At 39.2% G+C, this 22,529-nt stretch overlaps 2 protein-coding genes and 1 pseudogene across 3 annotated transcripts; all 3 read left to right on the top strand.

Annotated features, from left to right (window-relative positions):
- The first annotated feature begins 712 nt into the window (after window positions 1-712).
- On the top strand, window positions 713-2,090 carry LOC104435711 (annotated as a pseudogene).
- Window positions 2,091-5,202: 3,112 nt separating this feature from the next.
- LOC104433937 (ubiquitin carboxyl-terminal hydrolase 12) lies at window positions 5,203-19,744 on the top strand. Of its 2 annotated transcripts, none has more exons than XM_010046857.3 (33): window positions 5,203-5,249; window positions 5,402-5,503; window positions 5,856-5,925; window positions 6,272-6,422; window positions 6,515-6,672; window positions 8,257-8,522; window positions 8,616-8,834; window positions 8,910-9,018; window positions 9,101-9,216; window positions 10,526-10,624; window positions 11,081-11,190; window positions 11,867-11,941; window positions 13,090-13,168; window positions 13,274-13,420; window positions 13,805-13,885; window positions 13,983-14,102; window positions 14,665-14,787; window positions 15,274-15,351; window positions 15,438-15,526; window positions 15,608-15,716; window positions 15,941-16,009; window positions 16,081-16,191; window positions 16,284-16,339; window positions 16,439-16,616; window positions 16,703-16,804; window positions 16,883-16,954; window positions 17,139-17,204; window positions 17,558-17,623; window positions 18,272-18,355; window positions 18,484-18,600; window positions 18,754-18,828; window positions 18,925-19,011; window positions 19,170-19,744. In XM_010046857.3, exons 2-33 carry the CDS (start codon window positions 5,474-5,476, stop codon window positions 19,209-19,211), a joined length of 3,354 nt encoding a protein of 1,117 aa, XP_010045159.1. In that variant the 5' UTR covers window positions 5,203-5,249; window positions 5,402-5,473; the 3' UTR covers window positions 19,212-19,744. The 2 variants fall into 2 exon arrangements, with proteins under 2 accessions (XP_010045159.1, XP_010045158.1); XM_010046856.3 differs by having other exon boundaries at window positions 18,272-18,358.
- An 843-nt stretch (window positions 19,745-20,587) lies between these two features.
- Window positions 20,588-22,113, top strand: LOC104433936 (probable carboxylesterase 15). The gene is made up of 2 exons (XM_010046855.3): window positions 20,588-21,431; window positions 21,602-22,113. The coding sequence occupies exons 1-2, from the start codon at window positions 20,749-20,751 to the stop codon at window positions 21,906-21,908; spliced, it is 990 nt and encodes a 329-aa protein (XP_010045157.2). The 5' UTR covers window positions 20,588-20,748; the 3' UTR covers window positions 21,909-22,113.
- The last annotated feature ends 416 nt before the right edge of the window (window positions 22,114-22,529 follow it).

The following is a 22,529-nucleotide window of genomic DNA, read 5'->3' as shown; positions in this document are numbered from 1 at the left end:
GGAGTAAATCTTATAATAATTTATAATAATTTATTATTTTATTTTATTTGTCTAGAATAGACTATTATTTTAATAGTGGATTAAAGACCATCACGTAATAATTTCTTACAGCAGCACCTAATATATGATCAAGAAGAAGTATCTATTAAACACGAGTAATCCTCATTTTACTGCCAAATTTAAGTCTTGTGAAGGCCTCCTTCACATTTGACTCTATAGAGATGGTTTCGGTTCCACATTTCTTGACTGCCAACGCAAGGGCACAATGCTCTTTCCCATCACAGATTCCGACGGTCTTGATGCTTTCGATTACTAATGTGTTTATAGGATAAATATGGGCAGATCTCTCTGGGGGATTGCACCAGATCGGGTAATTTCTAGTTCGGTTGGTCCATTTTGCCCAACCCTATATCCGTCGTCCTTTTTGCGGGAAGAACCCGTTGGGGAGGTGTTGGGCGAACGATGTCAAGCATTGTCAAGGGCGAATTCTTGGCTAAAAGCGCTTCTATCCCTTCCGAAGTCATTAAATATTCAAAGGAAATGCACGAGTTGACTGGGCCGGCCATTGTGTATGCGCATACGCCACTCAAGATGGTCGATGCAAGAGTTCAAAGACCGAACTTCAACGTGACGGGAAGCTTCGATAACGACGCGAACTTTTAACTTCGTGGCCAGGCTAGACTTCTGCTATACGGCAAGCAAGTCGTTCAAGATGGCGATATCCAGTTTGGACTTTTTGAGGTTGACTAACAGCCCGGCGGTGCCTTTCTGTAAAGATATCGTGGTGAATTCTACCTGGATGACCAACGGGCTAAAACCTCAAGCCGGTCTGATGAGTTCGGGACATCGGCTGGCGAGTGCCATCTTGAATGGTGTGGAATCTTGATAATAAGCAACCCTGTGAATACTCTGGATGGTGAATTCGGGGTTGATGGGAAGAAAGCTACTCCAGCTGCTCACAACACGCTTGCCACAGTTGGATTGGCCATGACGTACAAAGCCTTTGGAGGCCTGGGCGCATTGGTGATCAAAAGGCATAAGAGGCCTCGAGACCGACAGAATAGGAACAGCTTCTGGCCTTGGTTGCTTCTGACCCACGCTAGTGACACGAGCTTCGCGTACAGCGAGACCTCGATAGGTCCTCACTTCTCCTTCATGGAGTTACAAGAAGCAACCAAGAACTTCGACTCCGATGCAGGGATTGGCATCGGGGTTTTCGCCAATGTTTATTCGGTAAGAATCAATGATGGGACTAAAGTGGCTGTTAAAGAGAGGAAACCCTGCGATCAGAACAAGGCATTACGGAATCCCAGACGGGAAATTCAGATGCTGTCCAAGCTTAGGCACAGACATTTGGTATCTCTAATCAGTTAGTGGACGAGAACGATGAGATGATGTTGATATAGGAGTACATGTCCAATGCTCGTCTGAGAGTCCATTTATGTGCCAAAAACTTGCTACCTTCGTAATAGAAACGTAGGCTAGAGATTCGTATAAGAGCTGCACACGGGCTTCCCTATCTCCATACTGGCGTGGCTCAAGGTATTACCTGCAGTGACGCGAAGAAAACCGACAATTTGCTAGTCGACAGCTTCATTGCCAAGGTTGCAAATGTTGGCCTATCAAAGGATGCGCCGATGGGCGAGTCACGTGAGCACAGCGGTAAAGGGGGGCTTTGGACATCTGGACACCGAGTATATTATAAGGCAGCAATTGACAGGCTAGTCCGATGTTCCCTCGGTCGGGTGGTTTTACTTGAGGTACTATGTGCGAGGCCAGCTCTTAACCCCGCGAGCTCTGGTGAGGGCAAGTGAACCTGGCGGAATGGGCAATGCAGCGGAAGAGAAGGGGGCTGCTCGGCAGGATCATTGACCCGCACCTCCGAGGCTCTGTCGATCTCGAAAACGTTTCGCCAATGTTGCGGAGACTGGAGAGGCGCTTGGCTGAGCACGGAGTGGGTAAGCCTACCGCAGGAGATGTGTTTGTGGACCTTGGAACATGCACCGCAGTTGCAAGTTGCTTTTTCTCCTCGAGCAACAATCAGGACCTCTCTGGACGTCGCTTTGTCCGCTGCATCCGGCGCTGTCTAGATTTGCAGATAGAGGAAAAGGGATGTCGTCCACAACCACTCTCGAACTGATACGTACGGCCATTTGATCTTTAAGAATGTGTTTGATAACCATTTTATTTCTGAAAATAATTTTTACTTTGAAATAACTTTTTTTTATTCTATTCCTCGGATAAGTTTTTAAGTATTTCGCGCTGTTTGTTAATTGCCTAAAATTTATATTTCTGAAATATAAACGCATTTGGTATGAACTTTAAATTTTTTTGTGACTTATAATTTCTTTTAATTTTTTAATACTTTATTATATTTTTCTCATTTTTTGTTTTCGTTTTCCTTCCCTTTCTTCTCTAGTTGATCGCAATGAGGAAGAATAAGGGAAAGTGAAATAAAAGGAAAAGACAAAAGAAAAGAGGAAGAAAAATAAAATGAGTTGCCTTGATTTTGGAGTTGTTCTTGAGAATAAGATGAAACTTTCATGCTAAATCTATTCATAACAAAGAATATACCAAATAGATTTCTATTTTTTTCTTTTTGTTCTAGAGAATAATATAACATAATCAAACATTGTTAACAAATAGGCTCTGAGCAACTGATGGCAAGATGGCGAGTTGCGCGAGCAGAGGTGAACAACCCATGCCTTTGTGCTAGCATCTGATGTGTATATGAATCGAATATAATTAAACATGTGAGTTTGGTTTGTTTCACGAAAAATTGATGATTCCCACGATTACTTGTATCATGGTTTACAAAAATAAATAAAAATAAATTATTTTTACATCGTCTATAAAAGTGTTTAAATATTAATTACTATCGATAATTAAATTTTTTTGCATTAACCAATTATTTCAAGTAATAAAAGTGGTTATTTTTAAGAAAATATTTTTCAAAACATTAATTTTCTGTAAAACAAACGGAGTTGTAAAGTATTTCTCTCTTCTTTAATAACTACTGTTCAGAGCTAATTCTACTACATATATGGAATTATAACTTTTTTGTGACTTATAATTTCTTTTAATTTTTTAATACATTTATTATATTTTTATTTTTGTTTGTTTTCATTTTCCTTCCCTTTCTTTGATCGCCGGCCACAATGATGGCCGACAATTGGCAATGAGGAAGAAGAAGGGACAATGAAAGAAAAGGAAAAGACAAAAGAAAAGAGGAAAAATAAAATAAAATGAGTTGCCTTGGTTTTGGAGTTGTTCTTGAGAATAAGAAGAAACTTTTTCTTTTTCTTGGTTCCGTGCTAAATCTATTCCTAGCAAAGAATTTACCAAACAGATTTCTATTTTTTTCCTAGAGAATAATATAATAGAATTAAGCATTGTTTAGAGTGTTAACAAATATGCCTAAGTGATTGATGGCAAGATAGCGAGTTGCGCAAGTAGAGGTGAACAACCCATGCATTTAAGCTATCAATGTACTAGCATCTGATGTGTATATGAATCAAATATAGTTAAACGTGTAAATTTGGTTTGTTTTATGAAAAATTGATGATTTGGAAAACATCGTCCCATGGTTACTTGTATCATGGTTTACAAAAATAAATAAAAGATTATTTTTTCATCATCTATAAAAGTGTTTAAATATTAATTACTATCAATAATGAAAATATTTTTCATTAACTAATTATTTCAAATAATAAAAGTGATTAAGAAAATATTTTCCAAAATGTTAATTTTCTATAAAACGAATGGAGTTGTAAAGTATTTCTCTCTACTTTAAAAAATACTGTTCATAGCTAATTCTACTGCATATATGGAATTACAATATAATTAGTATCTGTATGTAGATTGATATTTTAAAAGATTCTCCTTTAGTTTTCACTTTCTTAGCAAAACTTTTAATTTTTTTACCTTTCTATATTACTTTGGTAAAATTTAGTGCATTTAATGTCAAAAAGTCTATTTTTCTGTAGTTTTCGCTTTCTTGGCAAACTTAATATCATTTGAAAAAGGAAAAGACCCCTTCCCTTAAAATTTGTGCTTTTTGACGTTTAGAAGTCCTTCTTTCTCTATTATTTATAAATAGATTGGTTCACGAACGAGTCAAATCTCGATTTCTTTATTTTTTTCCTCATTATGCAAAATCGCGTTATCACTAAATGTTCGCATTGTTTATTTATGGCAATAATTTACTGACATGATACGAAGGGATTGTACACTTATATGTAAGGTTATTTGTGAAGTAGAAAAGACTCGTATTATAAAATTTAAATAGGTGAGGAACTATGTAGAATTCTAATTTAGATTTCATTTAGTGATAAAATATCTAAAAATGAACTAAGTTGGGGTATTTTGGGAAAAAAAGGATTGTGATTGATTCATTTATCCAATACTCATTCAAAATGCAAGTCAGCTACGATAACAAAAATGTCCAGCAACTAAAATAAAATCGAAGTTTAATGACATGAACATACATAACTCTATTCCCAAATCCCAATTTAGATAAAATTTACAATCCGCCATATCTAACAATTTATTAATTTTTTTATAAGAAATGCATAAAGACAAGATAAAGTGCCCTAATTAATTATAATATGATATCTTTTTTATATATTGATCTTTCTTGATATTGACCACGTTAAAAAAAAAATATAGAACATTTTCTAAAAAGTAAAAATCCATGAACGAGTATTTGGATTTATTTCTATATAGTTCATTACTTACTTGATTAGAATCGATTAATAAATACCTTTTTTTTTATGGATCATGGTGATAAAGAAATTTTTAGTCTAAGAGAGTGGACAAGAGAACCCATGACATGTTATAAAATAAAAAAGTTAGAAAACATCGCATATACATGATAAAAATATAATTGTTTAACTAAGGGCAGCTATAATTCCCTCTGTTTCTTTCTCTTGTTTTGCATGATAAATCAAAATTCGAGATACATATATATATATATATATATTGGTAGCTAAATAGAACTGTAAATAAGCTTTTGCCCATCGTTACTTTATTAAAAAAAAAAGAGTTTCTGCACATTATTAACGTTTTTCTATTGGGTTTTCAAAATACACGGAGATAAAAAAGAAAAGAAAAGAAGAAATATGGATTTCTCTCCTGCCTGTAAGCAAGTAAAAGGCATAAGGCGAAATCCCCGAAATGCCCATCCCTCGACATAAAGACCACGAGCCTCCCCTCTCTCTCCTCCGAAGTTCGACCGCGACCAGCTTCTGGTGATCTCCTCCTCTGCACTCCCCCTCCCTTCCCCTTCCCCCTTCCCCTTCCCCTTTCTCTCTCTTCTGCACGACTGCGCGTGCGTCCCCGTGTGCATATCGCGCAGTTAAATATAGCTGTGTGCTGGTTTCTCAATCGCCTCCGTGTCCAGGGAACCCCAGCGAGAGCGAGAGATAAAGAGGAAGCGCCCGCGACGCCCCCCGATTCTCGGTATCCTCCACTCATGACCGTCATGACTCCTGCCCCCATCGATGTACGTCCTCTCGAATCGTTCGCTCTTTCCTCCCGCAATTCGTTTCTCTCCGCGTGCTCCCGTGCAATCCGCGGCCTCCGCGCGTCGGTAATGCCCGCGTCGCCCCCGACATTCGGCCGCCGCGGCGGCGGCGGCGACCGCGGGGGCGATGGCGAGGGATTGGCCCCGCGCCGCTGGTCCCGGTCTAGGGCTTCCGCGCGTCGATTCTGTATGCGGCGGGCCGGGTTAATCCCGATGCCATTTGCTCGCTGGTTTGTCGATTTGTAGGGTTTTGAGGAGGAATCCGTAGGGTTTTTAATGCGTTTGGTGGATCCGCGGGGATGATCACTTCGTCTTTGCTTTGTGGTCGCAGCAACAGGAGGATGAGGAGATGCTCGTTCCCCACTCGGATTTGGCCGAGAACAATCACCAGCCCATGGAAGGTGAGCCCTTTGGATCCGTAATCGAGTACTGTTGATTCAGTGGTTCCCTCGGGCCATTGACCTTTGTTATTGTGCGCCCAAATGTGTCTTTGCGTTGCTAATTTTGTGCCCTTAACACGGTAATATTGCAATCATCCTGGTATTTCATCGCAAATGAACTTTGATTATTGGGGGAACAGAATTTGCCTGTTGGGAGCATGCGAGATTGAGAATTTTTCTCTTATAGTTTTCTGTGATAGCAGTTTCATGAAGTTTTAGTCTAGGTTGCTGTCGGGTGGATGCCTTACCTCATTCTAATGTCAGTTTGGGTTCTAATTGTTCCATCTCTCTTTGCGACAATTACTAGTGGCAGCGCCCGCTGAAGCCCCTAACCCAGCAGACAATCAGCCAGTGGATGATCCTCCACCATCAAGATTCACATGGCGAATTGACAACTTCTCTAGGCTGAACACCAAGAAGCTTTACTCTGAAATATTCGTAGTTGGTGGTTATAAATGGTATTTTTCTATAATGCAACATTCCAATGTCTCGATTTACGAGTGGTTTAAATTTGGATTGAACATTTCTTTGCTTGCCTTGCTTATTTCAGGCGGGTACTTGTTTTCCCAAAAGGAAATAACGTGGAGTACTTGTCTATGTATTTGGATGTGGCTGATTCGGCAAGCTTGCCATATGGATGGAGTAGATATGCGCAGTTCAGTTTAGGGGTTTTAAATCAAATACATAACAAATATACTGTCAGAAAAGGTACATTTGTTAACGCATGGTTGAATTTATATATGTCGTTATCTTTCGTAGTTTCTAAATGTGCTTGCTGATGAACTGACATCTGGAAGTCATCGAGATATTTATCATAAAAACAGCGGACATGATAATTTCAATTATGAAGGTCCACTCCGTATTTGTCTGCAAGGTATTGGCTGTAAATGAGGAAACTTGTATGTTTGATGAGACAACGCACTATTATTTTATCCAATGATGATAGATACAGAAATTATTCATTTCGATAAGCTTCTTGGCAACTAGATAATCTGGGTGACAACAAGGGTATAGCTAGTTAGCCGCTTTTGTAGTCTTTTATGTAAAAAAATAGGAGACATCAGGCAAGGAAATTCTCGCAGATAGACAGTGTGTGCTATTGAAATATCGTTTATGGTTGATTATACAAGGGACTGTTAGCATGTGGATCTTTTGGGTCCGATGGCTTATGCATGACTCATCTTACACGGTGGCACCCCCAAGATGAATTGTTTTCATCGAAAATGAAAATAGGAAGCTTATGTAATTTTTGGTCTATTAAAGCACATAATCTTTGCTTCTTTCACTGACCAACTTGTGCTGTCTGTGGCAGATGCTCTTATGAATAGAGAGCACACTGTTTAAAAAAGAGCATACCGTTTTAAATGGAGAGCACACTTTTCCTTCTGGATTTCACCGTGAAAGATGCTATATTTTCAGTATGCTTACACTCAATTATGTATACAGTTCTTTCTTTGTTTCCTAAGTATGCCTTTTTCTCCTCGTCCTCCTCGTCCTCTGTTCCCCTACACTTCATCTTCTCACCGAAAGGATGCCCACTTCAATCTTGTATGATAAGAGCAAGTTACACATGAAACTTCATTACCTTTTTATGTGTCTCTCGAGGCACAAATGATCATATAATTTAAACTTGGTAAAATGAAATAGGCTTGAGCGTTTTGTTTATATGCTCATAGATTTTCCTGGCTGTTAGATTGTATTGACCTCTCACTGGTGTGATTTTTTCCTTTGCAATGTGACAATTAATTTCTATTTGAAAGTTTTACAAGTGTAAATTCTAGTTTTTATCATTTCTTTAATATTGCAACTTTGGTGCTAGCATATTCTAATATGGAATGTGACCCATGAATGCTCCTCTTCATGTGCTTTAGAGAACTTTCATGGAAGAAAATTTTTAAAAATATTATGAGTTCAGCTACATGTCTAATTATATCTTGTGGGCTATGCATATGTTACTGGATGAGGACCAGCTATGGAGGATTTCTTATTATTCTTAGGAAATCCCTTTTCTCATGGTTGAATACTCCATTCAAAAGATACATGCTTAATCTTGCCCTTCATTTTAAGACATTACATTTTACTCGGTGACTTTGCTAGCTTCGCTATGTTGCTTGTCGTTTAAAAGAAGTGAGGAAATATTTGAGCAGCCATCAATCTTTGCCATGAACATAATGCACCTTATGGTTCGCAGTTTGACGGGCAATGGATCCTTGTATAACCAAAAAATGTTGGGAACTTGTGCCTAAATTTTACTTTCAACTCACGGGATATTTTCCATGTTTTCTTTGCCAGATACGCAACACCAGTTCAATGCCCGGGAAAGTGATTGGGGTTTCACATCCTTTATGCCTCTTAGTGAACTTTATGATCCTGCTAGAGGTTATCTAATGCATGATACTCTTATAGTGGAAGCTGAGGTTATTGTTCGTAGAGTTGTAGATTACTGGACATATGACTCCAAAAAAGAGACTGGTTATGTTGGTCTCAAGAACCAAGGAGCGACATGTTATATGAACTCTCTCCTCCAGACACTATACCATATTCCTTACTTCAGGAAGGTAAAGCTGTGCTGATTGCTTACTCTGGCTTGCATTCAAACATGAAGCTGTGGCACTTTGTATTGATTTGAATGGTTGGACCATCTGTTACAGGCTGTGTACCATATGCCTACTACTGAGAATGACATGCCATCTGCAAGCATCCCTCTGGCTCTCCAGAGTTTATTTTATAAGCTCCAGTACAGCGACAGCAGTGTAGCGACGAAAGAGTTGACCAAGTCATTTGGATGGGACACGTACGATTCTTTCATGCAGCATGATGTGCAAGAACTAAATAGGGTTCTATGCGAAAAGCTTGAAGACAAAATGAAGGTGAAAAAAGTGAACTTCTTAGAAGTATGGAACTTCTCCTGATATGTACTAATTCATGGGAACCATTGTCTACAGGGTACTGTCGTCGAGGGGACTATACAGAAATTATTTGAAGGACATCATATGAATTATATTGAATGCATTAATGTGGACTACAAATCTACGAGAAAGGAGTCATTTTATGGTACCATTTTCACATTTGGCCATAGCAATTATTTAGGGCTTTTATTTTGCTTATGCTAATATGTTCACATATGATTATGAAGACCTTCAGCTTGATGTCAAGGGCTGTCGAGATGTTTACGCTTCTTTTGATAAGTATGTCGAAGTTGAACGCCTCGAGGGTGATAATAAGTACCATGCTGAGCAATATGGCTTGCAGGTTAGTCATTCTATTGCAGGAAATCTCGGTAATTACTGATGGTTCACTTTGTGAACGTGCTTGAGCAGACACAAACACTCATTCTTCTTCACTTGCTTCTGCGTTAAGTATTATGCATGCAAGCAATCACTGGAAGGCATACATTGACGGTCTTTTATTTATGTCAATTTTTCTGGAGACGCTCATCAAGGTTTACGTTTTTTAGATCAATCATTAGGTGATCATACTCGTTTAACTCTGATCAGTTACATCTCTTGTAAGGTGTTCTGGTTTTTGAGACTGAAATTCTGAATCTTGCCTTGTTTATTCACCTGTCAAACCTTAATGTGTTCATTGCCAGCTTTGGGTCAAAATGTGTAATCATGAAAATATTAATTCGCAACAAACCTTGAGAACCATTAATTCTAGATGGAATTCTTGGAGTTTAGCTGAGAGTTATGCCTTCGATTTTCCACTGCAATTGTTTTACAGTAATTTGCTTTAGAGGTAGATATTTCATATAAACAGAATGTTAGGTCTGTAATCTCTCTTGTAAACAAGTCAATGGCTTCTAAAGCCAGTATTAGCTGATCACCCTTCTCCTTCTTCTGTAATGAGACCTTTTACTCAGTTATTACATAATATACTTTGTCCTGTTCCGAGTCGCAGTTTTCTTTGATTTCTCTTATCAGACCTGAAATTAGAATTTCCATGGTGTCCTGTCTTGTGATGTGGCTTCCTTGCTGTTTCCATTCTTGCTTTTTTATGAAGGCTGAAAGGCTCAAGATGGTTGTCTTATGTAGTTCTAGCTGTTTCCGCTCTTGCTTTTTAGTTTCTTAAACCAAGGACCACTAGATTATGTATGTGCGACACATTCTGGGTATCTGCCTAAATAATTGTCTGATGGGTGGTTGGATGTTGAATTAGTTCACTTTTGGAGTTGTGACCTAAATTTAAGTTCTCACAAGTATGACTGCCTGCAGAATTCAGGTGACTTGGTATGTGGAGTTATTTAATTATAGAAAATGATACTATTTGTTTGTTCAGACGTGTGTAGTGCAGAGTCTAACTGCCACAAAGGCAGTCACCAAAGAATGACAGAAGCATTAACAGGATTGACTCTAGGTTATGCTCATAGGCTACAGTATGGCATTTTTATTGCATGATTAGGAGGAAATTTGATCAGAAAATCCAGAACTGAACTGGTTTATCAATTCTAGGCATGCTAATATTATCAACGCTTCCTCAATTTTTTGAATTGTTAGTTCAAATATTACATTCTTCTGGCTTTTACTTGATAATGCCTGTTTTGATTTTTGTTTCATTTCAGGATGCAAAAAAGGGGGTTCTGTTCATTGACTTCCCCCCCGTTCTTCAACTCCAATTGAAACGATTTGAATATGATTTTATGCGGGACACTATGGTGAAGGTCAGCCGTTTAGTTAAACACTGAATAACTCTTTTATTTGGTTGGTATTGTGGGGGGGTTGATACCTCTTGAAATTATGTGCTGCCTTCATGATTGCTGTGGCTGCTCTCAACTTATGTAGGAGTTTTGGGTTCTTTTATTTTTCTGGTTTGCATTGTACTTCATTTTGTACGTGGCCATGATTTGTGGCACTGGTTGCCTACTGCTACAAGATGTTCAACTTCTGCAAAACTGTGAGGTGTACACCTATATCAGCTGACTCCTAAGTTACAGGCAGAAGCACTGGCTAGTTTTTGATGTGCTCAAGCATTGTCTGGATTTATTTTAGGCAAAATAGTGTTACAGGTTTTTGCTTGATTCCAAATTTTTATTTTTATGTGTTAGCAGTACCAGTCCAGTTTAGGTCGATATTGTTTTATCGTTGTAATTGAGGATCTTCATGCTTTCACTTTTTAGATCAATGATCGCTATGAGTTTCCTCTGCAACTTGATCTTGACCGCGAGGATGGTAAATATTTGTCTCCTGATGCTGATAGGAGCGTCCGCAATCTCTACACACTCCACAGGTACAAGTATTGTTCATTTGCCACTATGTTGTATTTATATCAATTGATGACTTGACCTTCGGTCATATCACCATATTGAGCCTTGGAAGGGTGATCTTTCCACAAATCAAGGGGTGTCTTGCAACTTGTGGTGTATTTAGGTTTCTGATTGGTGCCTTGTGATATGTAGTCTGAAGTCTGTTGGTCGTCCATCTGGATCTTGAGATGCCTTTAGGTGGCTGAAGTGACAAGTGATTTTTTCTTGGATATGCTGCAAGCTTTGCTTATCTAAGCTGCTGCCTTTAGTCATGATAAGCACAGTTTCAATGATTGTTGCGAGTTCTGTAATGATTTGCAGAGTCTTTTTGTGACACTTTGTTACTAGATACTGTTATAGTCAGGCTACAGGAAGCAGCTTTGTCCTGACCTTTCTTCATTGGTCTTCTATCCCTCTTTTTCCTGGATTGTTCTCTCTTAGTGTTCCACAATAGATCAGCCTGCTGCTTTTGACCTGGAGGACATTTGAAAACAAACCTTTCAAGACTGACAGTATTGCCAGATTTATTGTGTTATCTTACCTCAATAATGAACGATAATCTCAAAATGAAGAAGTCATTTTTGGAGAGTTTGTGCTGCTATTTAGCTGTTGTCACTGTGCTACTATTGATTACTCCAATTTTTTTTTTTTTTTTTTCAGTGTTCTGGTTCACAGCGGTGGGGTGCATGGTGGACATTATTATGCATTTATCAGACCTACTCTTTCTGACCAATGGTATGCTATTTCTCCTTCTTTTCATTTGTTCACTTGATAACTGAAAACTGACTGTCTTTGTATCATGAAAAACTATCATACTGCAACTCATCTCTTGTGCTTTCAATTTGAATCTGCTATTTCATTTCTTCTGTTTTCCTTTGTTATGGTTTATATTCTTTGTCGGATATTGCTGAGCTCGAGTTGTATGTGTCAGAGTTGCAGTTGTTGCATTAAAATATGGTGTGTGGTTTGGAGGTGCTGTGCTTTTGAACACTTGTTTGGCTCACTTCCTTTATTCTATGGAGTTTGGATAATTGGTCACACATCTCCTGGGATCCTTTGCACTTGTCAACAGAGTGATGTGATTTTTCTCCACTTGAAAATTTTGAACCTGTAAATTTGGCCACTATTTTCAACTTCTCCTTTCTAAACATTTTAGGATACTTTAAGTTAGCAGAATACTCAATTTATTTTTATTATAGATTGAAGTGTTTGAGTGAATAATAAATGTTTGCAGGGGTCTGGAGATTTCCATGCTCTCTGAGGGTTTCTCCCATTTAGGCTCTATTTGCTTCAAAATAAACAATTGTTAGAAACTAGGGAAGCTTTTCTCATTTTACTGTGTTGATGCTGCCAATGAGGATTGACTATGAGAGTCTTTCCACAACTAATCAAATGAAAACTAGTGCACTTTCTTCAGAGTATTAGTTGTTTTCTCAAACAACCTATTCTATTATGATCTATGTTGATGTGTTGATCAGTGGTCTCTGCCTATCCTCCCTACTACTTGTTATATCCCAACTAGCTGGTTGAGTTGTCATGTCTCATGTCTATCAACATCACCACTATCATTACCACTTCAACTGGTTGGTCATCACTCATCACTCAAGTATCCTTACACTTATTTAAGTATTCTAGATTTATTTGTCAGTGTCCTTACGAAGATTTAAAAAAAAAAAATGATGCATTGTAAATTTTTAGAATGATGGGACTACATAGGATTGGGTTTTTTGGTTGTTTCTCGGTATCTAATTTGGTGATTAAAATGTTCATGAGGATTTTATGGGCCATATGTTATTTCTGTCTTACTGGATGGATGGATGTGTAATATCTCATTTCCAAGGAGTCTTCTATTGTTCATCTTCTTCGTTTGGACTTCTGATCAGGTATAAATTCGATGATGAGAGAGTAACAAAAGAAGATGTAAAGAGAGCACTAGAGGAGCAATATGGTGGAGAGGAAGAGGTAATTAGAGGGAGCATTGCTTGCAGCCGTATATTCCCTTTGCTTCCATGAGTAGATGTTTAGTTTTGCCTCCTTTTCACCTTTTAACCTCATTTGACTTGACAGCTGCCGCCAACAAATCCTGGATTTAACAACACTCCATTTAAGTTTACTAAATACTCAAATGCATACATGCTGGTGTATATACGTGAGAGTGACAAGGACAAGATCATCTGTGATGTGGATGAGAAGGACATTGCCGAACATCTGAGGGTAAGATGCTGCTTTTACGATAATTGGAAGTTCAGATACCTTGTAGATCACAAGTATTAAGTAACTAGGTGATAAGATGCTTGATGGACAAAGTATCTCATATAGGTCCCATATAATTAGCTAACATCAAGATGTTGTGATCTTTTTGGATTGAGTATTATATTGCTCGAGGTTGTTAAAAGAAATCTATTGGCCTACCTTATCGTTGCGCTTGTCTCATTTCCTCTTCATGTAGAATAGATTGAGCCCTTGCAGAGTTGGGATTGATGTAAAGTCAAGGTCTCTTGCCTTGTCTCACTCAGAGTGTAGTTTTCTCTAGATTTATTGTCTACTGAAGTTTTCTAATGCAAGATTACAAACGAGGATACTCCTTATATGTCTTAGGAGAGATTGAAAAAAGAACAAGAAGAAAAGGAACATAAGAAGAAAGAGAAGGCCGAGGCACACTTGTACACAATCATTAAGGTGAGCATTTCTCAAGCCTTGAGGCATCTGCTTTGATTTTGGTTATCTGGGATGCCTTTTTGAGCTTGGCAGCTTATAAACGTCATGGTGCTTACAGGTTGCACGGGATGAAGACCTTGCTGAACAGATTGGCAAGGATATTTATTTTGATCTGGTGGATCATGACAAAGTTAAAAGTTTCCGCATTCAAAAGCAGATGCCTTTTAACATCTTCAAGGTGCAATTTCAGATTCTGGTTGCTTTAATTTTCCCTGACGAATCACATTAAGAACTCCACTAGCCACTTTGAGCAAAAGAATGGAGATCCAGTGCTTTAGCTTAAGAGATGAATGAGAGCATCTCTTTCACGACACCAGGGTCAATAAAGGGAGAATCAGCATTAAGGTTCTTTTGGCTTAAGCTTTCAGAATTAAATAGAATTAGTGGCAGGGCTTTGAAGGCCAAGAAAGAAAACTTCATCAGACCGTCAGTATATTTGCCGTGGTAGAATTTGTTTACTGTCCTATATATTAGCTTCTCTGTAGATCCAACTATTGTGCACAAGCGATGCTAAAAAAATTCAGAATGCTTTGGGAAATGGGAATGCGGTGCTGCCTTCTGTTTTTAATGCCATTCTATACCGAATAATTATCTGAAACTTTTTTCGACCAAAAACAAAAACTTATCTGAAACTTCATTCACCCTTTTCCGTGCCCAACTTGTTCTCGGTTGTCTTATAAAGTTTCTCTGGCTTCTGTCATCAAGATCTTTTAATGAGCCGGCCTAAATGGTGCATGCAGGAGGAGGTTGCTAAAGAATTTGGCGTTCCGGTGCAATTTCAGCGGTTCTGGCTATGGGCAAAACGCCAGAACCACACTTATCGTCCTAATCGGCCATTGACTCCGGCAGAGGAAATGCAATCTGTGAGTACAATTTCTCATAACTGTTTCTCACGCACTTTTTTTTGTTGTTGGTTTAATTTCTGTTTAGCTTCAGTTGGGGAATCGTTTAGCCTTTTTAGTCTACGTAATGTTGTGTTAATGTGCTGCACTATTTACTTTCTATTATCTGGTACTTGAGTTTTTGTTATCACTTGGTTGATTATTTTTGTGTATGGGTGGAAAATAACGGGGAAGATGCTTGTTCAGCTTATTCATGCCGGAGTTAATTGTTCTTTAGAGTGATGTTTTCACTTACCTGCATTGGAAGGATATCGTTTGATTCTGCATTTTATTGGCAGAGATGCTTCCTTTTTTCTATTTTTGCATTTCGTTCTTTCGTTTTCTTTTAAAATTTTCCATAATGCTTATGTTCATTGCATCATTCTCTATCCATTGTTTCAATGCTTTTGGTTTGGGTCTTTGCTTTCTTTCCCACTGTATTTTTTTTTTCTTTTCGATGTACTGTAGGTAGGACAGTTGAGAGAAGTGTCAAATAAAGTTCCGAATGCCGAATTGAAGTTGTTCTTGGAAGTAGAACTCGGGCTGGTAAATTTTCTCGTTGCATCTTGGTCAATAGAATGCTTTCATATGCTAGGTGGCATCACTCATTTGGTTGAACTGTATTTTTTCAGGATATGCACCCCATTGCCCCACCTGACAAGTCAAAGGAAGATATATTATTGTTCTTTAAGCTTTATGATCCCGAGAAGGGAGAGCTGCGGTAACTTATTGCCTCTGTGAACATTCTATTGTTGCACATAAATCTGAAACTTAAATCACTTGTCACTTCGTTCTGATACAGATATGTTGGAAGGCTTTTCGTGAAGGGTACTGGTAAACCTGCAGAAATCTTGACCAAGTTAAATGAAATGGCCGGCTATTCTCCTGACCAAGAAATCGAGCTTTACGAGGTTTATTTTCATCGATGGATTTACATCATTTATGTAATTCATACCTATTCAGCTAGTCATATTGAGAAAACCCAGGGGTTCTATTAATTTTAAGGCCTGTGTTGACACTTGACATCCTCTTTATGTTGACATGTTTGATGGGGACTCTATTTTGTTGACAAGCTCTATTTTGTTTATGGATGTGCGATATGATTGCAGTATCTTTTTTGTGCTTTCTTGTTCAGGAAATAAAGTTCGAGCCTAATGTCATGTGTGAACCTGTTGACAAGAAAGTGACATTTCGAGCTAGCCAGGTACAGTAGATTGCCTTCTAATGCAGGGTTGCCTGAGTAAGTCTCCAAATTAATTGTTGAATTGGCTGCAGCTTGAAGATGGAGATATCCTGTGCTTCCAGAAATCTTTTCCAACTGAAAATGGTGAACAATTTTCCTATCCAGATGTCCCTTCCTTTCTGGAGTATGTGCACAATCGTCAAGTATGTATCCTGGGGTTGTTCTTTTATGGGGTTCATGATATTGCTCTCTCCAAAGGCATGGATTAATACCCCTGCAACTTCATGTATTGTAGATTGTCCACTTCCGTTCTCTTGAAAAACCTAAGGAGGATGATTTCTCTTTGGAGATGTGAGTATGGACACAGTTCTTAGTTAGCCTTTCTGCATTCCTTGCGCATATGTTGCTCTTAAAATCAAAATTATTGATATTTGCAATTTTGTATTTAAGGTCTAAGCTGTATACCTATGATGATGTTGTGGAAAGAGTTGCTCAGCAGCTTGGTTTGGATGATCCATCAAAGATCAGGCTCACATCTCACAACTGTTACTCTCAGCAACCCAAGCCCCATCCTATAAAGTATCGTGGAGTGGATCATTTGTCTGATATGTTGGTTCACTATAACCAGGTAGAGTAATCTTATCCATTGGAGACTTCTAATAGATTGAAATTTAAGGAGCTGAAATGTCTTCTTCCACTTCCACATTCATGCAGAGTTCGGATATATTGTACTATGAAGTGCTAGATATACCTCTTCCAGAACTGCAAGGTTTAAAAACTTTAAAAGTAGCATTTCATCATGCTACTAAGGATGAAGTAAGTATTTGATTGATGCTTGTCACTGCGTGTAGGTTTGCTGCTGATTTTTGTTGTTTCTGCTTCTGTATCTTGTAGGTGGTCATCCATACGATCAGACTTCCAAAGCAGAGTACCGTTGGGGATGTGCTTAGTGATCTCAAGACAAAGGTAATTTTGGCTGTCTTGGTGCTATTTCTTGCCTTTCTTACCTTAGCTTCAATAGCACCTATACTTGTGGTAAATGGTAGGTAAGTGTACTAATTTTTTTGTTTAGAAAATATCTACTGGCTTGTGTGCCTTTTTATCTTTTCTTTTGTTTTTCTCTTACACCGTCTGTTGCAATCTACGCCAGGTTGAGTTATCCGATCCTAATGCAGAACTTAGGTTGCTTGAAGTTTTCTACCACAAGATCTACAAGGTTTGCTTGTTTTCTGCAGGAATATCTTGATTAGATGCTGTTAATGACGATTTCAACACTAATACGTCTTTCTATGTGTGCTATTATGTGTGGAAGTTAGGGTTTGTGCGAAAATATGCAATTTCTAATTTTTGCAGTTGCACCTGATGTCATGAATTTTTCCAGATGTTGTAACATTGACTTTGGCATAATTTGGCTGGTAGTTGGGGCCTTAATGCTTGAGTGTTATCAATCCCATAGAAAGTCTTAACTCTTCTGTTATACTATCATGTGAATATTATTTCCCCTCTCTTTAGTCTCTTGTATTTGAAATAACTAAGGGGTCTCACTAAATTTCTGTCTCATATATGCAGATCTTTCCCCTCAACGAGAAAATTGAGAACATAAATGATCAGTATTGGACATTGCGTGCAGAAGAGGTGGGTGACTCCCTGGCTTGCAATTGTGTGCATCGTATATGACCTTGTATTGTAAATGTAAATCTAAAGATATAACCTTTCTAGGGGGATCTCTGAGATCTGGTAAGCAGTTAATTGTTGCTTTCCTTTATGGAAAAGGTTAATTAGTGCTCTTCAGGAAATTTTAAAAAGCTATATTGCAACTGTAAATAGGTAATTTTAGTGTCTTATAATTGTGAAATTACTGTACTTTTTGAAGTCCTAAACTGCATTTCTCTATATGGTAAATATTAACATGTATGCCTTATGAGTCCTAGAAGCTGCCATGGAAAAGCATTTTTAGAAATCTTAAAATGAAATGAAGCTACAGTATGGGTATTTTGCATGCGGTTCTAGGCTATTGTCTGATTTGATGCATTGTGGCAAGCAGTATCTTTGTGTGTAGTTTCTAATATCCTTTTGATTATGCTTCATTGAGCGTGATTGGTATAGCCTTTAGGTTTAAAATATTTATTTCGTTTTGATGATTAGCTGTAAGGCTTTGCTTCTTTTGTTTTGAACATGGATTTTAGAATCGAGTGCCATAAGACAGCATTGACTCTTTGGTTTGGTTTCATTTTTCAGATTGATTTATGTATATTAATTTCTTTTCCTGTTCTAATTTTGTAGATTCCGGAAGAAGAGAAAAATCTTGGTCAAACTGATCGTCTAATCCATGTATACCATTTCACAAAAGACACTGCTCAGAACCAGGTGGTAATTACTTGATTACATAGTCAATTGGTGCCTGGGCATTGGTAGATGATATTTCATTTAGAAATTCTGGTTTTCTAAAGGTTTTAATTTTGGCGTTTCTTGTTTTCTTTTCTTACTTTAAACAGCAAGTTCAGAATTTTGGAGAACCCTTTTTCTTAGTAATTCATGAAGGTGAGACATTGGCTGAAATAAAGGTACGAGTACAGAAGAAATTGCAAGTGCCAGATGAGGAGTTTGCTAAGGTTTGTTGAGTTCTATTTAAGAGATTTTCTATTTCAGAAATACTCCTTGCTATTAGATGTCATATGCGTGCTAATTGTGTGTGTTAACCGTCTATAATATAATGTATCAATTACATGTCCTTACATCTGATTTTACTGTCTCGATTTCTGCAGTGGAGGTTTGCGTTCCTCTCATTAGGTCGTCCAGAGTACCTTCAGGATCATGATATAGTGTCAAATCGTTTTCAGGTCTGAACTTAAGTAGTTAATGTCTCTGTTATTGCATGTTTTCATTAAAAAGCAATGTTCTGGATAATGTGTACTGACTTTCATGGTCTGCTCTAGAGACGAGATGTTTATGGTGCTTGGGAGCAATATCTTGGATTGGAGCACTCTGACACTGCTCCTAAAAGAGCTTATGCAGCTAATCAGGTGAATGGGGTTCTCTTGTATCATGTCTGCCCATAGTCTGTTTATACTAGCCAAATATTTATTTCTATAATGGCCACCTGCCACTTGTGTCTAATCACTGACATCCTCTTAAGTATAAGTGGGTATATCTAATTCTGACGCTGTTTTGCGTATTGCAGAATCGCCACACATTTGAGAAGCCAGTGAAAATATATAATTAAAATCCAACTGATGGATTTTCTTTAACTGTATTGTTGAGCTCGATACAAGATGGCACCATTTGTTTGTGGAAAATCAGCAAGGTGGTTATGGTCAAGGTGATTTCAGTTGATCTGATGTTTTTGTTGGCTCGTTTGTTCCTAGTGTGGATGGAGAAGTTTAGCCTGAAGCAAATTACATATTCTGACCGCACATACTGCTTCCATTTCTTGAGATGGAGTCTTGGGCGATCTCCGGTGGGCCGTCACTGGTAGTGTATTTTAACGGTATATAAACGAAAGATTTTGGACTGGTTATTGTATACATGGTATAGTAGGTTGCCTTAGTCTCTTTTGCTTCATCTGCTTCTTCGATTTTTGTTTACTTGAGTTATGTCTAGAAAAGATGGGGATTCTGTAGTGGCTTTTAGGTACTCTTTGCATCTTTCTTGATTTGTAAAGGAAATTTGAAAGATGCTGTATTTACATTGGACTCTTAATTTTTAGTCTCCAAAGGCCTATTTTCGGCGCGGAGGAATCATTTTGGATTTTCGCAAGAAAGGCCCCTCGTTTTTTTTTTTTTTTTTTGGTCGAAAACGGGTGCTTTCTTTTATTCATTCTTATGATAATTACAAGACAAAGGGAAACAAACTTCCGAACACAAGATATCCCTAAGAGGCTGGGGATGGGAAGATGTCCAATTGAGAGGGAGTTTTTTGGTTCGATGGGCTTTTGCTATCCAATCGGCGGCGCGATTCCCGTCTCGAAGGCAATGCATCAATTTTGCTTGTCCGAAATGGGCTAGAATTCTTTTTCCTTCACTGACTATGTTCCTCACGGCCCAAGGGGCTTCTTCCCGGCCCATTAGAATCTCTACACCTTTGTGTCGCCTGCTTCGTTGATGATTTGGGCAAGGCTTCTTTATGGTGGTGAATAGCGGCGAATTCTTGCCTAGATTCAGTCCGTTGTGATTCATGTGATTTGAGCCGTTAGATATGCGGTCTTCTCGTGAATCTTGGATTCAACGGTTTAGATCACTCGGTCCTTGACGACCCGTCGCGTCATCTTTATAGATTAGATAACTCTTGCGGGGAATTTATTCAGATGCTACTGGCACTTGATGTTATCTAAATTCAAAGGGTCTCAAAGGCCTTTTCAATCACTTTTTTGGAGCCTGCAGTACATCAAGATCAGAGAAGAAACGTCCGGCTTGATCACTTAAGTTCTCGAATCAAATGAGATCTCATGACACGTCATCTTAGAAAAAAGAAATAGGACGGCCGAGCCATGGACAGGAAAACGGCACTTAAACAAAGGCAGTGCCAAACTGGAAAGCGAGAACTCTATTCCACGTCACTTCAATTTCCTTACGAATGGGCTCGTCCAAAAACAAGATGACAAGAAGCTAAATGCCACCATCACATACTTCCAACTTCAACCTAACGCCCGACTTTTCCCTTGTTCTCTTTCCTGTCTCTCTCTCTCTCTCCTTTCCTTCATAACCTCCGCACACTCAACACACACGCACGCACCCAAACACGAGAGAGAGAGAGAGAGAGAGATGGCGGAAACCACCGGTTCGAGTACTGCCGCTACCTACGAGGTTGACGAATGTCGTGGCGTCCTTCGAGTCTACAGCGACGGCTCCATCGTTCGCTCCTCCAAGCCGAGCTTCGATGTCCCCGTCCACGATGACGGCTCCGTTCTCTGGAAGGACGTCCTCTTCGACCCGGCCCACGACCTCCGCCTCCGCCTCTACAAGCCAGCCTCCGCCTCGGCTTCGTCCGCCAAGCTCCCCATCTTCTACTACATCCACGGCGGCGGCTTCTGCATCGGCTCCCGCGCCTGGCCCAACTGCCAGAACTACTGCTTCAAGCTCGCCTCCGAGCTCCACGCCGTGGTCGTATCCCCCGACTACCGGCTGGCCCCGGAGAACCGGCTCCCGGCCGCCATCGAGGACGGCTACACGGCCGTGAAGTGGCTCCAGGCTCAGGCCCTGGAGGCTAGCGACGCTTGGCTGGCCGATGTGGCCGACTTCGGAAGGGTGTTCATATCGGGCGACTCGGCCGGCGGGAACATAGCTCATAACTTGGCGGCTCGGCTGGGAGCCGGAGCTCCAGAGCTGGCTCCGGTCGTGATGAGGGGTTATATGCTCTTGGCGCCGTTCTTTGGGGGAACTGTGTGGACCAAGTCGGAGGCCGAGGGTCCTAAAGATGCTTTCCTCAATTTGGAACTCATTGACAGGTACAAAAGAACACCGATAAATCGTTCCATCAGTATTTTTCTTTTCTGGGTCTAAGTGATTATAGCTGTTTTCATAGAGAAGCGTACTGAAATTCACATTTACATTTGAATGCTGGACTTAAGTCATTGTCACGCCATGCGAGTGTTTATGTGATCTTTGGCTTGGTCAGGTTTTGGAGGTTATCGGTACCGACCGGAGACACGACCGACCACCCGTTGGTGAACCCCTTTGGGCCATCGAGCCTCGACCTTCGACCCCTCGACCTGGACCCCATCCTCGTGGTGGTCGGCGGCGCCGACCTTCTGAAAGACAGGGCGGAGGAGTACGCGACGAAGCTCAAGGCTTGGGGAAAGAAGGTGGAATACGTGGAGTTCCAAGGGCTGCAACATGGATTCTTCACCATCGATCCCAACTCGCAGGATTCGAAACGCCTGATGCTCATCATCAAGCGCTTCATCGCCGACAACTCCACCTGATGCACCAATTTGACGTCTAGTCCGTTCTTTACATATGCGATTTGGTGTTTTTTTGTTATCTTCCTGTTGTATTGTGGCGTGTGGAAGTTCTCTTTGTTAGTTGTCGTACTGTCCCGGGGAACTCTAATGCATCATGCCCAAATAAATGTTGATAATTGTAAAAAAAATTGTTGCTAAAAGAAAATCATTGATATGTTTTCTTTCAGGTCCGACACCTCTATGAATTTATTAACTCTTTCGATAGTTTGGAAATTAGTTTGTACCGACTTTTTTAGTTGTACTAATTACCGGTTTCGAATTTACACTAATTATTTTATGAAATTAACAACATCAATAAGAGTAATTTATCAAACTTTTTTCCGGGTTAAACTACAAACTAAACTAGTTTTATATTGCTTACTACCATTTGAGCCCCTTATAAATTTTTTATTTTGTTTCCTAATTCACCAACCTTTTAATTGAGTACTAATTTTTGTTTGTATTGGTATCAACCCCTTATGATTATGAACTCTTTTAAAAGATTGCCAACCTAAATTAAAGTGACTCACCAACTTTCATTTGATTAATTCACTAACATCTATGGATTCGTTCTTATTTTTCCAACTAATCTTATCATTTACG

This window comes from Eucalyptus grandis, chromosome 2 (genome assembly GCF_016545825.1).
Source record: "Eucalyptus grandis isolate ANBG69807.140 chromosome 2, ASM1654582v1, whole genome shotgun sequence".
In the NCBI taxonomy this organism is placed as follows: domain Eukaryota; kingdom Viridiplantae; phylum Streptophyta; class Magnoliopsida; order Myrtales; family Myrtaceae; genus Eucalyptus; species Eucalyptus grandis.
This window is presented reverse-complemented; position numbering and strand designations above follow the sequence as displayed.

Bases quoted from the DNA above. Each gene is read 5' to 3' on its own strand.
- LOC104433937 (XM_010046856.3), top strand. From the start codon at position 5,474: ATGACCGTCATGACTCCTGCCCCCATCGAT. The intron at 5,504-5,855 runs GTACGTCCTCTC...TTGTGGTCGCAG, and splicing joins TGACTCCTGCCCCCATCGAT to CAACAGGAGGATGAGGAGAT. The intron at 14,103-14,664 runs GTGCAATTTCAG...TGGTGCATGCAG, and splicing joins TGCCTTTTAACATCTTCAAG to GAGGAGGTTGCTAAAGAATT.
- LOC104433936 (XM_010046855.3), top strand. From the start codon at position 20,749: ATGGCGGAAACCACCGGTTCGAGTACTGCCGCTACCTACGAGGTTGAC. The intron at 21,432-21,601 runs GTACAAAAGAAC...TGGCTTGGTCAG, and splicing joins AATTTGGAACTCATTGACAG to GTTTTGGAGGTTATCGGTAC.